Source organism: Aptenodytes forsteri, unplaced genomic scaffold (genome assembly GCF_000699145.1).
Source record: "Aptenodytes forsteri isolate BGI_AS27 unplaced genomic scaffold, ASM69914v1 Scaffold400, whole genome shotgun sequence".
Lineage (NCBI taxonomy): Eukaryota > Metazoa > Chordata > Aves > Sphenisciformes > Spheniscidae > Aptenodytes > Aptenodytes forsteri.
Window position 1 is genome coordinate 262,422 of NW_008794775.1, and position 14,720 is coordinate 277,141.

Here is a 14,720-nt window from a genome sequence, read left to right on the forward strand (position 1 = left end):
TTGCAATAGACTAGTATTTAGGGGGTAGGTATGGGGTTTTTGTTGTGTTTTTTTGGGGGAGAGGCAATCATAAGATATGAAGACTTAAAGTTCATTAAAATCTTGGTAAATCTACATATGATAAAATTTGTAAGCCACTATTTGAACTAACTGCTTACAGGTTTGTTTTTCTTTTTTTTTCCCCAATTGATACAGGTGGAATCAAGAGATACTTTAAACAGTATTGCCTTGAAATTTGATACAACACCCAATGAACTGGTTCAATTAAATAAGCTTTTCTCCAGAGCAGTCGTTCCTGGACAGGTACTATTACACTATATATATTACTTACCCAACAAAGACCTTTTTCCCTGTATTTCTCATCTCTACCAGAGAAAGTGTTCAAGTACTTCTCTTAAGGGTTTTCCTATTGGCTTTGTAAAAGACTTTTTTTCATTTACTCTAGTTTGTGAATTCCTTGTGCCTATTAAATAACTGCCTAAAAAGAGAACATGTAACGAAGCTACCTGTCTCCTAAATAAGATCAGGGGACTTGTAAAACTAAATATACTTAATAGTAGGTGCAAGCTAAATTGTTACTTTGAAAATATAGCAGGCTGTTTACCAACTCTAGCTCAGACGACAAATTCAGGGTACAGCTTACAAACAACATTCCTGACTGCATGTTACTGCCTGCAGTTCTATTTTAATAAATTGGATAATGTTTCCATTCCACCCTGAACACTTGCTGTCTTTACTGGCAGTATAGAAACTATCATTCACTTCTTATAGGTCACTATTGCTTACATCTTTTTCTTTCCCTTTTTTTGCCTTCACTCTTCACTTCTCTTTGAAAGCCAGGCCTGGAAACAAGTGATAAGTCAGCTATGGTATTAGCCCTTTGTTTGAAGAAGGAGAGAAAAAAAAAAAGCCCTCTGTTTATTTCTGATTATTGCAAAACTTTGCCTAGGTAGCTTGAATGCTTGTGGTGGCCAAAATAATGTATTTAAGGTGTGAATAACTTCAGTTGATTTTTTTTTTTTTTAAACATTCAGTGCTAAGAGCTATGTCTATGAACTTGTTCCCCAGACTGTTTCTTGGTTGCTCAAATAGTGGAGTCATAGCAAGAGAAATAATTGGGCAGGTCTTCCTTGGACACTGTATCGTGTGTTTCTGGCATGCTCTATACTTCTAATGCTTTCTATCTGAACTTTTTCCTCAATTATTATGACTAAAGATCAGTCTTACCTCAAGATAGCATTTAAAAACTTTAAAAACTAAAATTAAGAAGTACTTTGTGTGGTATTGTTTATTCCCTCAATTCATAATTTCTGTTAAAATTAACGGGAGCAGGAATGATTTTGTATAGCAGATTTTGAGAAAGCATAGCAAATATAGCTGAAGTAGTGGGAAATCTAAAGTAAACCTGAAAGCATAACTTCTAACTACATTATATCTTCTTTATAGATTTTGTATGTTCCTGACCCAGACTACATTTCTAGTGTGGACAGCTCCCCCTCTCTAAGTCCTATAAGTCCCCTATCACCTACATCTTCCGAAGCAGAACTTGACAAGGCTACAGTAAATGTAGGTATACCTCTTGTCCTTGAAATTAATCTTCCCTTACAAGATAAATGTTACACATGCTATGCTTTCTTCTTAAACTATCCTTTCATTTTGAGGAGAAAGTACTTACAACACTTGAAGTTGAAAAGTAAAATAGTACTTTACTTTTTAAAGTAAATACAAGCTTTTAATCTTTGTAAATGACAGTTTTCCATGTGAAAACTGATTTGAAGGCAAGTTATTTGTGGCAAAATACTATCCTTGCACACTGTTATCTTAAATACTAGTTCCTGTTGCATTTCTGTATTTGTTACCTTTCAGGACTAGTTAAACATTTGTCTCTAATCTGATTGATAGTTTTTGTGACAATGATACATTGGCAAGAATACTCAAGTACCTAAAAGGTGAGGGCTCCCCCCGCTCTCTGTAGAGGTGTGGGAGGAGGTTCTCTGGTTTCATTTAGCAAAACGAAGTAAAGAAAAAAAAAAGTCTGTTTCAGTGAAGGGCTAATACAGAGTTGATTATAGCTGACTTCTACTCAGTAGTTCTACCGTTGTAGACTTTCAAATACTAAAATTGTTTAGCCATCAAAGCTGCTCTGTAATTCAGCTTGAACGTAGATTTTGGCTAGGAGCTAGCTTTGTAAAAAGCATGTCTTTCCAGGAACGTTGGTTTGCTGTCAACAGAATTCCATGGGGAGAACTCCAGCCAGGAAGATGCAGTATCGGAGCCTGAGCTTCTCTGTAATTTATACAATTATGACCTTATTCAGATGTTTCTTAATATGTCACTACTATTCTTTTCCCAGTTACTATTATCTTTTCTCTCAAATTACAAATTTTCTCAATAGTACTTCTTGATAGTGCTCACTCAAGCTGTCAAATGTCTACTCCAGGATTCTGTGTGCTCAAATTTAGGAACGTTTGAGACTTTAAGCATTTCTTTATTTATTTGCTTGCATGACTTAGTCCAGAGAAGTTTAAATATAAAGGTATTGCTTTGTTGCTGATGTTGTGGTTTAACCCCAGCCGGCAACTAAGTACCACACAGCCACTTGCTCACTCCCCCCCAGCAGGATGGGGGAGAGAATCAGAAGAGTAAAAGTGAGAAAACATCGGCGGGGAGGTGTTCAGCCATCTCCAGGAAAGCAGGGCTCCATCACGCGTAACGGTTACTTGGGAAGACAAAACGCTGTAACTCCAAATTTCCCCCAACCTTCCTTCTTCTTCCCCCAGTTTTATAAGCTGAGCATGACATCATATGGGTATGGATTACCCTTTGGTCAGTTGGGGTCAGCTGTCCCAGCTGTGTCCCCTTCCATCTTCTTGTGCACCCCCAGCCTCCTCGCTTGTGCGGTGATGTGAGAAGGAGAAAAGGCCTTGACTCTGTGTAAGCACTGCTCAGCAATAACTAAAACATCCCTGTATTACCAACACTGTTTCCAGCAAATACCCAAAACATAGCCCCATACTAGCTACTATGAAGAAAATTAACTCTACCCCAGCCAAAACCAGCACAGCTGAATAGGTTCCCAAGCTGCATTACAAAGGCTGCGATGACTCTTCTACTGAAAATTACTATTTGGTTTTGCTGTTATACCTTTACTCTGACATAGTATGCCTGTTCTCGTGAGGTGTCTGCTGTCATTTGTACTGAATAATTTCTTTTATGTTAAACTGAAGGTGGTGTAGCACAGTAAATAGACTAGTCTGCAAGAGTACATTCGTCTATATCAGTCTCAGAACTACTGTAAATGTTAGGATAGGCCTACCCATATAACATATGTTGTGGAAAGTTACTCAAGGGAAAATTGTTAGTTTTACTACTACAAATCAGAGCTCTTCCTACAGTGCGCTAGATCCTTATTCTTGCTTTTGTATATGCTTGTTTGCATATAGTAGATAAAGAGGCTTAACAGTTTAACCATACCCGTAACTTTTTTGAAACTTTTTTATTGACTATATGCACATAGCAGAGATAAAAGCTTGAAAGTGTAGAAGAAACAAAGTAGATTAAAATACTTCAAAAGTTAAAGTCCTCTTATGCAAAAGGTTATTTTGTTTAGTGTATTGATGTTGGCAACAATTTGAGTGTTAAATGTCATTTAACTGACACTTAACTGTATTGTTGCAGAACTATTTTGTGCATCTCATTACATGGCATGGATCACTACGAGCAGTTCTTAAAAGTTTCAGGGAAAGTCAAACAAGTGAGCAATGTGGCAATATATAATAAAGTGTTTATGGAATTTTGTTTCTGAGGTCTTTCGAAGTACATGTAAGGGGGGAAGGGATGTTCCTAGATACGGTTTGTCAAAACAAAGCAAAGAACAGAAATCACTTGCACTTGTCAGTGTGGACTCTGTGTGTGTCTGTGTTTGGTTCTGTTTTTTAAACAGTCTCTCCAGCAACACAAAAAGCACTCAACTTCTATTTGAGCAGTTAAGGCTGGAGAGTTTTGTTCTTCATCATAGCACCTGTTTTCCATGTTTCTCTTTTCTCTTTGCTGATTGCTATCCTTATGAACAAGAGAAATACTAGCATACGTTCTCTAATGCTCTGTATTGATGTCTGTCGTCTTTGACTCTCCTCCAGTTTTTATTCTAGATCTGCAGTTTAAGCACATTTCAAGGTAAAGAGGGTATGATACTCTGCCTGTATAATGTAAAGGGGTCTTCCCTCTGTGCTATGGTCATTGAAATCAATGTGTTCTTGCTAGAAATTGAATAGGATGATTAACCAATATCTGAACCTCTGTTGAAGCAAAATATAAACTATGATGTGCTTTGTTCTTTTGTTTCTGTTTTATCAAACATTGGAGTAACTTACCACAACCATGTGGCTAAATACAAACCAGCATGTGGTTAATACAAGACCTGCATAACCCTGTTAAGTTTTTTATGTTGCTACACTTAAGCTAAGATTTCAGTGTGTATTTCAATAAGTTTGTTAGTGTCAGTGTTTATGTAAGAACTCAGCTTAGATTTTTAAGCCTTTCTTATGCTGCTGGGTTTTGTGAAGGGTTTCTTTATTCAGCTGTCAGATGCAAGTATTTGAGAAGATCCAATAAGCTTTACTACCTATAAAACTTAAAATCCACTTCAAAATAATATGTAGTGACAAGGGTATTGTCATTAAATTTGAAAGTCTGTCACCAGTATTATTCCTGCTTCTGTGTCACGTAGCAATATGAACGAGAAATAGCTGGCTTATTCACAGTGGACTTGGATATCAGCTGGGGACTCTTGCAGTCACTTGCTAAGTTATATGCAGTCACAAAGGTGACCACATAATTTTTAGGAGAAAGGCATATATAGAAGGAGAACTCGTCTCCAGGAAGTTTGCTTTTAAATTATAACTTCATTAGCTTTTTCAGCAAAATTCAGTTCAGTATTCTATCAGTTGTTTTGGTTTTTTTGTTTGCTTTCTAACTAAAATTGAAAGATGCAGGCAAAGGCTAAAGTAGTGCCAGAGAGATGATGAATTGAATACAATTGTGCATGATGTTCCTGGGTATGATTAAAGGGATTTAGCTGCAATCTGTACTAGCGAATAGAACTGAACAGAAAAGCAGAAAACCAAAGGGAATGTAGAAGTTCAGTTTTTATAAATAGTAATATTTTATTAGTAACTAAAAATAGCGATTATGTATGAAACGGAAGCCTTTAAATGTTGATTAAGCTCCAAAACAGGGTTGCTGTGACTATAAAATAGACTTTGGTACTGTCTGTCTACTATACGTGTAGCTTCTATTTGAAAACAATTTTTCACTGTCTGTCCTGTCCCTGGTAGGGTTCCATGTTCACTACTTTCTTGGATGTGCTGTTAGACAGCAAGATAGATAACTCCTGCCCATGAAGATCATGAAGGAAATCCTCTGGAAGTTATATCCAGGCATGTGAAAGACAAAGATGGTTGGGAACAGCCAGAGTAAATTGTCAAAGCATATATCATACCTGACCAAAGTGATTGCTTTCTGTGATAAGATGACTGGCTCAGCAGATAAGGGAAGAGCAGTGCATGTTACTTACCTTGACTATAGCCAGGCCCCTGACACCGTCCCAAAGCAGCCTTGTTACAATACTGGGGAAATGTGAACTGAGTGGAGGGACTATAAAATGGGCTGGAAAAATTGGCAGGATCTTTGGGCTCAAAGTGATTCAGCATTTGTGTGTGGTTGGTTATTTTTTTGTTGGTCGTTTTCTGTTGTGGTGGACAGTTACAAATCCTTGAGGGTCCCTATTGGGGCTAATATTGTTTATAATCTGCCCGTCAGTGACCTGAATAGGGGGACAGAGGACAGAATGCACTGTCAGCAAGCTTGGGGGAGGGGTGGGCAGCAAAAATTAGGGAAAGTGGTCAATACACTGGAAGGAAGGGCGAGGGCTGCTCACCAGAGGGACATCAAGAGTTTGGAGAGATGAAGTAACAGAAACCTCAACAACAGCTAAGACCTGCCTGGGCCAGAAAGAGCCCCATGTGGCAGTACGGGGTGAGGGTTGGCTAGCTACATAGTGTTTTTCTGCAAAGCTGCTAAGGGCCAAGGAGAGGTTGAGGCTAGTGTCTTGGTGGACATGTTGAACAATGTGCACTTGTGATGGTGAAGACTGATCACATGCCAGGTGGCAGATGAAAGAGGAATACCAACAGATTAAGGAAAATTATTATTCCCCTGTCTGGGGGGCTTCTGAAGCTGCATTTGCAGTGATGTGTCTACTTGTGGCACCTCCAGTACAAGACAAAGGTTGACATGCTGGAGAGAGTCCAGTGGGGGGGCCATTAAGATTATCAGGGAATGGAAACATATGAGGCACAAGGATTGGATGAGAGTGCTGGGTTTTTTTTATTCTGGAGGAGAAAATACTAATGGACAACCTGATTTCTGTGTTGTACTACCTAGTAGACAGGTTGGAGGGAGGAGGAGAAGAGTTGGGGTCTTTAGAGGTTCATAGTAAAACGATGAGCAGCTGCAAGTTGCTGCACAAGAGGTCCTGGTTAAAGAACAGGAAAATATTTTTCACAATGATGGTGGTTAAACACTGGAGCAGGTTTCTTGGAAAGGCTGTGGAATCTCCAGCCTTGAAGACTTAAACTCAACTGGAAAGGCCATGAGCAACCTGATCTAAATGTAGCCTTAGGCCTGCCTTGAACGCAGGGTTGGATGAGCTGACCTTCCAACACAGTGTATAATATTATGGAAGGATAACAGAAGACATTTAATAGGACTTCTGTTAAAGTTGGAAAATAATCCTTTCTGCTAACTTCTGCTCAAATTTTGCGTGTGACAGTGTATTGGATAGTTTCCTTGTGTGAGTTCTGATCATTATTTTGTTGTTTATTCCCAGGTTGATTCTGAATATCTTTGCCCACTTGCATTTCTTACCATGGGCTGGTTAAGCTGTGCTTCATTAGTTATATACACTTGTCAGATCAAAGCAGTCCTTTAAACTGCAGTGGATTTGGAACCCTATTTTTACATTTGCTTTCATGTCAAAGAAAAAGAACAAAAATTGCACAACAGAAAAATCTCTTAATCTTGAAAAAGGCAGGTTGCTAAGATTTTTGGGTTTTTTATATTCCTTTTTAGGATCCAGATAGAGTCCAACGGAAAGAGTCGGCTGCTTCACCAGCACATGCATGTGTTCGTCCTACAAGAGTGGTATCATCCACCTCTGAAGAGGAGGAAGCATTTACAGAGAAATTTCTAAAAATTAATTGCAAGTACATCACTAATGGCAAGGTACTTAAATGTTCAGGTTTTACTCTTACTGTATGGGATGTAAAAATAAAGTACATTTAAACCACAAGCATACAGTAAAAGTTACTGATAGATAGATCAGCTTATATACATATATGTCTATATAAATATATTCTTTTTTTTATTCGCTATTTCCTTTGGACTCCCAGACCACTTGTTTCTTAGACGTGATGCAAGCCGTTAATACATGATTTAACCTGTGACAAACTTCTCTGTAGCCATGCTGTTAAATGATTCTCTTGTGTTGAGAGCATGAGGTCTGTTTGTTCCTTATGTTAGTATCTCTCAAAAGTAATTCTCTTCACTTACAGTGAGGAAGAACATGCCTTAAACTATAAGAAAATAGGTAGTTGGGTGGCTTCACTTGCATTTTCCTGAAGCAGAATAGTGTGAGCAGAATTAACCTCTGATTCTGTAAACAAACACTTCTGTATTGGCTATAGTATGGTAGAAATCTTGATTTTAATTTGAAGCAGTAGTTACAGTTCTCTCTGTCATTACACAAACACCTCCAAGTTAGTGGCACTTAATTAACTTCCATTCAGCTCACAGGTGCACAAATCTTGCGCGGAGTTTTAGGGACTGAGATGATGTCAAAAGACTTTACTCAGGACGCTTTAGGAAAAAAAACAAAATGTATTGCTCTCCCACCCCACAGAAAAATGACTGTTAGACACTTTAATCATGAAAAATTATGCCTTCACTCAAGCTGAATGAATGCAAAGAAACTCAAAAGTACTTGTAGTACTACCTCCTTCACCTGAAGTTTGGGTATGTATGTACAAATACTGCTGATTCTGTGTTGCTCAGTAGGTTTGCAGGTAAGTTGCACTAATGATAAACAGATTAATAAGAATCTCCTAAAACTGCTTTTTTTTTTTTTTTTGCTGATGGAAAGGATCACAGATCTATGTATGTCTGGACTTGAAGCCTTTTTACATGTACATTGGCAAAAGTTATGTATTAGAAGTTGGTGAGGCAAGTACTGGAAAAGCTTTGTTACTTTGTTCTACTTTGCAGTTAATTTGCTTCACTCCTTGCATTCTGTCCCTAAGTGACTTTTTTCAGGTTGATCCTAGACAAGTCATTATTTCTCAGTTTTAAGTGCTCTGATGCAGAGGAATTGGGAACTGTGAGCCTCTGTTAGAAACTGGCTGTACTGGAAAAATATAATCTAGGGTTAAAATGTATAGCATATTATTTACATGCTGTAATTCCTCAACAGAGTATTATGAGGAGCGTTTACAGCATCTGTCTTTGACTTGCATCTTTACAGCCTGTTTTCTAAGAGCTTCAAGGAGAATTCTGTTTCTAAAGAATATTATATAATCCACCGCAGTATCAGCCCATACTTGGGGAGGTGGGTGGGGAGAGAAATAAATGCTAACTTGCTCAGATTTGAGTGCTAGTTTTAATAAGTTTAGCATGTAATTTAGCCTTTGTCACATGTGGTAGGAATGTCCTCTGGCATGTTGTTTTATCCTCTCCTTCATATATTTCCTGATGATGCAGGATGATAAATGTTCAAAGGTTTTCTGGAGAAAACTTGAAAGATTCATCTTCTGCTTCCCACTCTGGAAGTGATTTTTTGAAGCTCGTTGTTAACTGTTTTATAGGGCTTCAGATGTGAAGTCTCAGTCATCACTGTGACTGATGCTTGTAAACGAAAATCTAGTGAAAGCCTCTTTTTCAATGTGTTTAATTTCACATATACGAAAGGGCTTGCATTAAGGTAAGACTGTGTCGTTTCTCACTTTTCAAGACTGGTTATTCCGTATATGTTTGGAGTTGGTTTTAGTCACTCCTGTGACTTCCTGGACAAGTGCACAGGAATTCTCTGCGATGCAGTGGCTGGAGCCTGGAAACACTTGCTCTGTTATAATATTTGCTCTCCGTTACCTGGTTATGGCTACTGTTAGAAGCAGAGAGTTGGGCACAGTTAGAAACAGGGTGGTGTGAATATGCCACATCCTGATCAGACAGTAAATCAGGGTAGAGTAACGAGTGTGCTCCAGAGTCACACCTTAACTCACTGTTTATTGTGCATGTAGGCATGCCCTTTCTTGCAGCCACACTGTTTGCTGCTTTTGTAGAAAAGTATGCTGTTCTGGCTTTTTGTTCTTTGCACTGTTCGTTGGAGGCTCATTTCTAGGTATCTTAAACAGTCTGCTTGATTGAAACTGAAACTAATAGAGGAGCTCTGAAATACTTTGTTCTTTCTTATGCTTGCTAGTTTACTTGCCTTGTTTTGAAAAGTAGTAGGTAAAGGAAAATTACTAATACTAAGGCTTAAAAAAAACCCAAACAAAAAACCCCAACCTGGCAATACAGGAACAAAAAGCACAAACACGTTGTTAATGAAGTGACAAGGAGGACACTGAGATTCAAGACTTCTACAAGAAACAAAAGACTAAAACTAAATTGTATCTTCATGATAAAAGCTTCATAAATTGTGAATTACAGTTTTTGTTCTATCTTGTGTGTTCAGGAATATAATGGAATTATTTAGAGGTAACTTCTGTTTGAAAACTGCTTGTCAGAAGTCCTCTCAAACCTTCTTAAAAGTGTGTTTTACTGAACTGCCTAATCTTAATGTTTGGGCTCACCAATGTCAAAGTTTGGCTCTAATCCTCCCTTTATCATGATCATTCAAATTTCTATCTCAGATGTTGTATAGTATTTAGAGCTCCCACTTCCTGAGGTTTAAGGAACTTTAATGGAAAGAAGTTAAAACCAATTCAGAGTTGATTATCTGCATGCAGGTGCAGTTTAATCTACTCTCAGTGTGCATGTTTTTGCTTACCTGGATTAATATTTTCTGGACCAACTTTAAGACTAAAGGGATCTATTTTTAATAACCTAGTATGTCCACATGGTTTTCAGTAATAAAGTGTCTCAGCATTCTCCTGGGCGTTAGACTAGATGACCTTTAAAGGTCCCTTCCAACCCAAACTATTCTATGATTGAGGCTGTTAAATCTGAACATCACCTGAATAGAAATTTACTTCATGTCTTTAGAATCTGTCTTACATACAGGAAACTTGGCTTCTACAAGTGTTGTTTTGGGGAGTTTTCTTCAAGAACCAGAACTTCCTGTAACAGTATCATGTTGAACTACTTAGTAGCTATATGCAGAGTCTAATTTTTACTTCAGTTTCGTTGACGGAGTTTTTGATACTTTTTTCCTCAACAACTAGTTAGAAGTATGGTCCAAGAGAAACAAGTCACTGGCTATTTGGTGGAGGATGTCCTAAAAAACTGTTTCCACGGTCCTCTATCAATGATTGAGCTGCTTATAGACTTTCTCCTCTTTTTTTTTTTTCTTTTTTCCCCCAGGACTAGAAAATTAGGAGATTACAGCAAACTCTGCGGTATACTGGAGTCACGTAGGAGTTTGTAGTGTGCATGCCATTGCCCAATTTCTCCTGCAAACAAGTTAGAAGGTGGGAAAGACAGAAGCTATTTGTCTTATGAAAGAGTCACAGAAATTGTTAGAGAAAGTGGCAGAAACACTGGCGTATCTGAATAAGAATAATTAAAACTTGGGACCAAACAAAATGTTTCTCTATCTGGCTGTTACCTGAGCTTTACCTAGCTACCTAGGTTAATATTTGGTGATCCTTGGTAGTAATAATAAAAAATGACAAATATTAATGATGTTTAGCGTATTATTAAGAATCTCATTTCTAGCCCGTAAATTTGGGGCAGCAATTCTTCTCTAGAGTAGTGTTCATGTAGTAACTGTGGACCGTATCAAAAAACTTGAGCCAGAAATGTTGCATTGGTCTGTCTCCTGTCATCTTTTAAATAGATAACAATGAAATAGGTCATCTCTTGTTGAGGTGCTGTAAAGCCAGCGTTTTCAAGATACCTGTACAATCTTTCAACTGCTTATAGTCACTGCAAGTGAAGTGTTTGATCAGCTTCTTAGTCAAGTACGCATAAAAGCCTGATAGTTCCAAAGGTTTAATTCTCTATTTCTCTATCAGTGTAATAAATCTTAAATGGAATTATACTTTCAGATTAATTTTTATGCTGAGTATTTACCTATTGGTTTTGAGGGTTTTTTCTAAGACTAAGATAAGCAAGCTTTTAGGTTTCTAGCTGTGTCTTGTTGAGGCTGCAGAGGTAGGCTTTAGAATCTTCCATATGTGTCAAGGATGACTGCTTGATGTACAGGTTTGGGGTTTCTCTACCATCAGATAGGCCATTGTCAGACTCTTCTAGGAAACTTCCATTTACAACAGAAAGTCTCTTAAACTTGTTTTCCTTACATAGTCAGTAGTCTTGCACACTTCTTTGGCTGAATGTTTGCCTGCAGAAAGATTGTATCTACTGTTCCTCAGTGCCTGAGACTAAACACCACAAGGTACTATACAATTTCTTTAAACACATTCAAATTTGCCCTGGAAACAGACTTTTGTCCTGGATATGATGACGTTTCTTTAAGATACTGACAAGCCTGGCCTGTGGGTTTTTGGAGGGGTAAGTTGGTGTTTCCTGAACTGCTAAAATTGAAGCTGAAGCAAGGTAACAAATGAGAAGATGTGCAACTGGTTCTTCATACACGTTATTCTAATGTTGTGGCTCTAGTGTTCGGATAAGCAATAGAAAATTGACTTACGAAACTTTTAACTTATTTTGCAATAAAATATTCTTTAATCAATTTTTGACCTGGACTCCTAGATGAAGCAGCCTTTTAACTTGCTTTTGAGAGCACAGATAAAGCATTGGATTTTGTTTGTTAATAAAACCAGGGACCTTGTTGACATGGTGATATGTCAGTTGTGACAGCTCATCCCTTGATTAAAAAAAAGTCATCTCCTTTCATTGCCTAAAGTCCTCCGCAGCTTCAAAAGCTTTAGACTTCCTGTGTACTTAATTTATCAAGGAAGGATCATTTGTTCATGAAATAGTGAACAAGTGAAGACAGAATCTTAGTCTGAAATGAAGAGTTCTCCACTGAACTTGATTACTGATTGCTTCTACTGAGCAATACATCATTTTAGAAGTTGGTGTTGAACATTTAAATCCTTCAGCTAGAGCAGTCATACAACCTTTTTTTTTTTCTCTCTCAGCCTGACTGTTCTGAAGATTCACATGCAACATGTGGGCAATAAAAGAATAGAATAGAATATTTCAGTTGGAAGGGACCTACAATGATCATCTCATCCAACTGCCATCAAGGCTATGGCCCTGACTTTTCTGGGTCAGATCTGGAGAATATTAATAAAATTCCACTTTCATGTGTGGTCATTAATGAAAGAGCTCAGATTTAGACTGGTACTGCTTTTTGCATTATGTACTGAATTTACAGAAGCAGTATTTGTTTCAAGAGAAGCAATTGTTCTTCTGAGTAGACTCATTGACTTTTGCAGTAATGTTAAATTTATTTTCTAGACTACAGTGGATATAACCAAATGTAAACTTCTGTTGACAGTCATCCTCTTGGAGTTCCTTTTTGCACCTTGAAAGTGTATCTCCACAATACAGTGCTGGGAAAGAAATACCAGTGACAGTTTTGTTTCAGTGTCTTAAACACCTTAGAATTATGTAAATACGTTCTGCTGACTTTAAAGTCTCTAGCATATGCTTTGTACTCTAAAAAGCACATATAAAACCTGACTAGTCACTGAACGACTAAGAGGACTTAAGTACAAATGCTTGAGCTGCTTTTGAGACTGTTTTCATTTTTCCATAATAGTGATACCATTGGTCGTTGCTGTAGGCTTTTAATACTATTTTTGGTTTGTTTTCTATAACTTGTAATTTTCTGCTCACTATATGGCATCTTTGTTTTTCTGCTGTGAAGGTCATCAACCATCACAGTGCTGGGAACAAATTTCTGGAAATGGGAAGGAATGTAGTTGTATTTCATGCTGTGCTGATGTGTCGTCTTAAAACAAAACTGAAAACAAACAATCCCCCCCAATACACAAAGTTTGTAATCACTGTGAATAGTTTATCAGTGAGCTGGATATTTATTCAGTTCCTGATAAGCTTCAGCAGCACATGAAGCAACTCTTTTATGATTCTTGAACAAAAGTTTTGAATGTCTTTCTAAATTTGTAAAATCCCTTGAATTAAAGATCTGTAACTGAAGGATCGCTATCATCCTGCGTAAAGCTGCATTTCCTCAAGTTCATAGTTTAAGCTTAAACTTTACCATTCTAACAGTTTAATGAATTTCCTTAGCAGGCAACTGGTGGTGGTGTTTGCATGTTTCTAATGCTAAAAAAAAAAGTTCAATGTACTGTAATTTAGCTTGGTACCTGTATTGTGTAAGAACCCTACAGCTCATAGTATGAGTATCAACTTTCTTTGATTCCCCCCCCCCCCAACATGGTGGGTTTTTTCCAAACATGGGTGGTTTTTTTTAAACTTTTTTTTAAACGTGGGGGGGGGGGGTTCCACGGGGGGGGGGTTCAGACATGAAGTTTAAAATCTACTTGTATTTGTGTACTGCAGCAGTATGATTGTGATTAAATCCATCCAAAGCTTCTTCTTGATGCAGTTGCATCTTTAAAAATCTTTAATATTTTTAATCTAGTTTCATTCTATAAATGAATTTGTCCAACCAGTCAACAAGTCCATTAAGTTAAATTGACATGTATTGGATACTGCTGTGTATAGTGTACTTTTGTGTAAAGAAAATGAAGATAAATGACAGTTTCTTGGTTTTGTTCTTTAATTAAATAGTAGAAAGTGGGAAGAGTTAAGAGTCAGGTTTTAGACAATGCTTGAAGTTTCTTGCAAAACTAGCAATAAGCTCTGTGGTTATCTGGGAGGGATGTATATGTACCTCAGAGAAGCTGCCTAGCCTATCCTTTAGGGTGCAAGGGTTTCTCTTCTTTTACTCAACTCAGCTATTAAGTAGTTGTGAAGAACAAAACTGTTTTCTTTTGGGGAAAATAGGTGGCTGTCAGGTTTTAGACAATGCTTGAAGTTTCTTGCAAAACTAGCAATAAGCTCTGTGGTTATCTGGGAGGGATGTATATGTACCTCAGAGAAGCTGCCTAGCCTATCCTTTAGGGTGCAAGGGTTTCTCTTCTTTTACTCAACTCAGCTATTAAGTAGTTGTGAAGAACAAAACTGTTTTCTTTTGGGGAAAATAGGTGGCATAAATTTGCTTCCCCAGAAAAATGGTTATGTTTCTGGATGACTGCAAAACACAAGAAACTGTATAAAGTTGCTTAAATAAAGATTTTTAAAAACAAATTAGAAAACACTTTTTTTTCCTACAAAAAATGGAGCTGAAATATGAAGGAGAAAATTTACCACTTCTTTTCCCTCTCATTTTAGGGTACAGTCAATGGTGTGCTGCTAGTGACGCCAAATAATATAATGTTTGATCCTCATAAAATGGATCCTCTGGTCCAAGAGAACGGCTGGGGGGAGGATAGAAACAAGTTCTCGCT

The 14,720-nt window shown here is 37.6% G+C and overlaps 1 protein-coding gene across 2 annotated transcripts in view; it reads left to right on the forward strand.

Annotated features, from left to right (window-relative positions):
* OXR1 (oxidation resistance 1) overlaps positions 1 to 14,720 on the forward strand; it is a 155,541-nt gene that overhangs the window by 88,618 nt on the left and 52,203 nt on the right. For both annotated transcript variants that reach the window (XM_009274314.2, XM_009274315.1), the window contains 4 exons: positions 196 to 303; positions 1,447 to 1,566; positions 7,132 to 7,284; positions 14,605 to 14,683. In XM_009274314.2, coding sequence (XP_009272589.1) covers positions 196 to 303; positions 1,447 to 1,566; positions 7,132 to 7,284; positions 14,605 to 14,683 — 460 coding nt within the window. The remainder of the gene's footprint in view (positions 1 to 195; positions 304 to 1,446; positions 1,567 to 7,131; positions 7,285 to 14,604; positions 14,684 to 14,720) is intronic.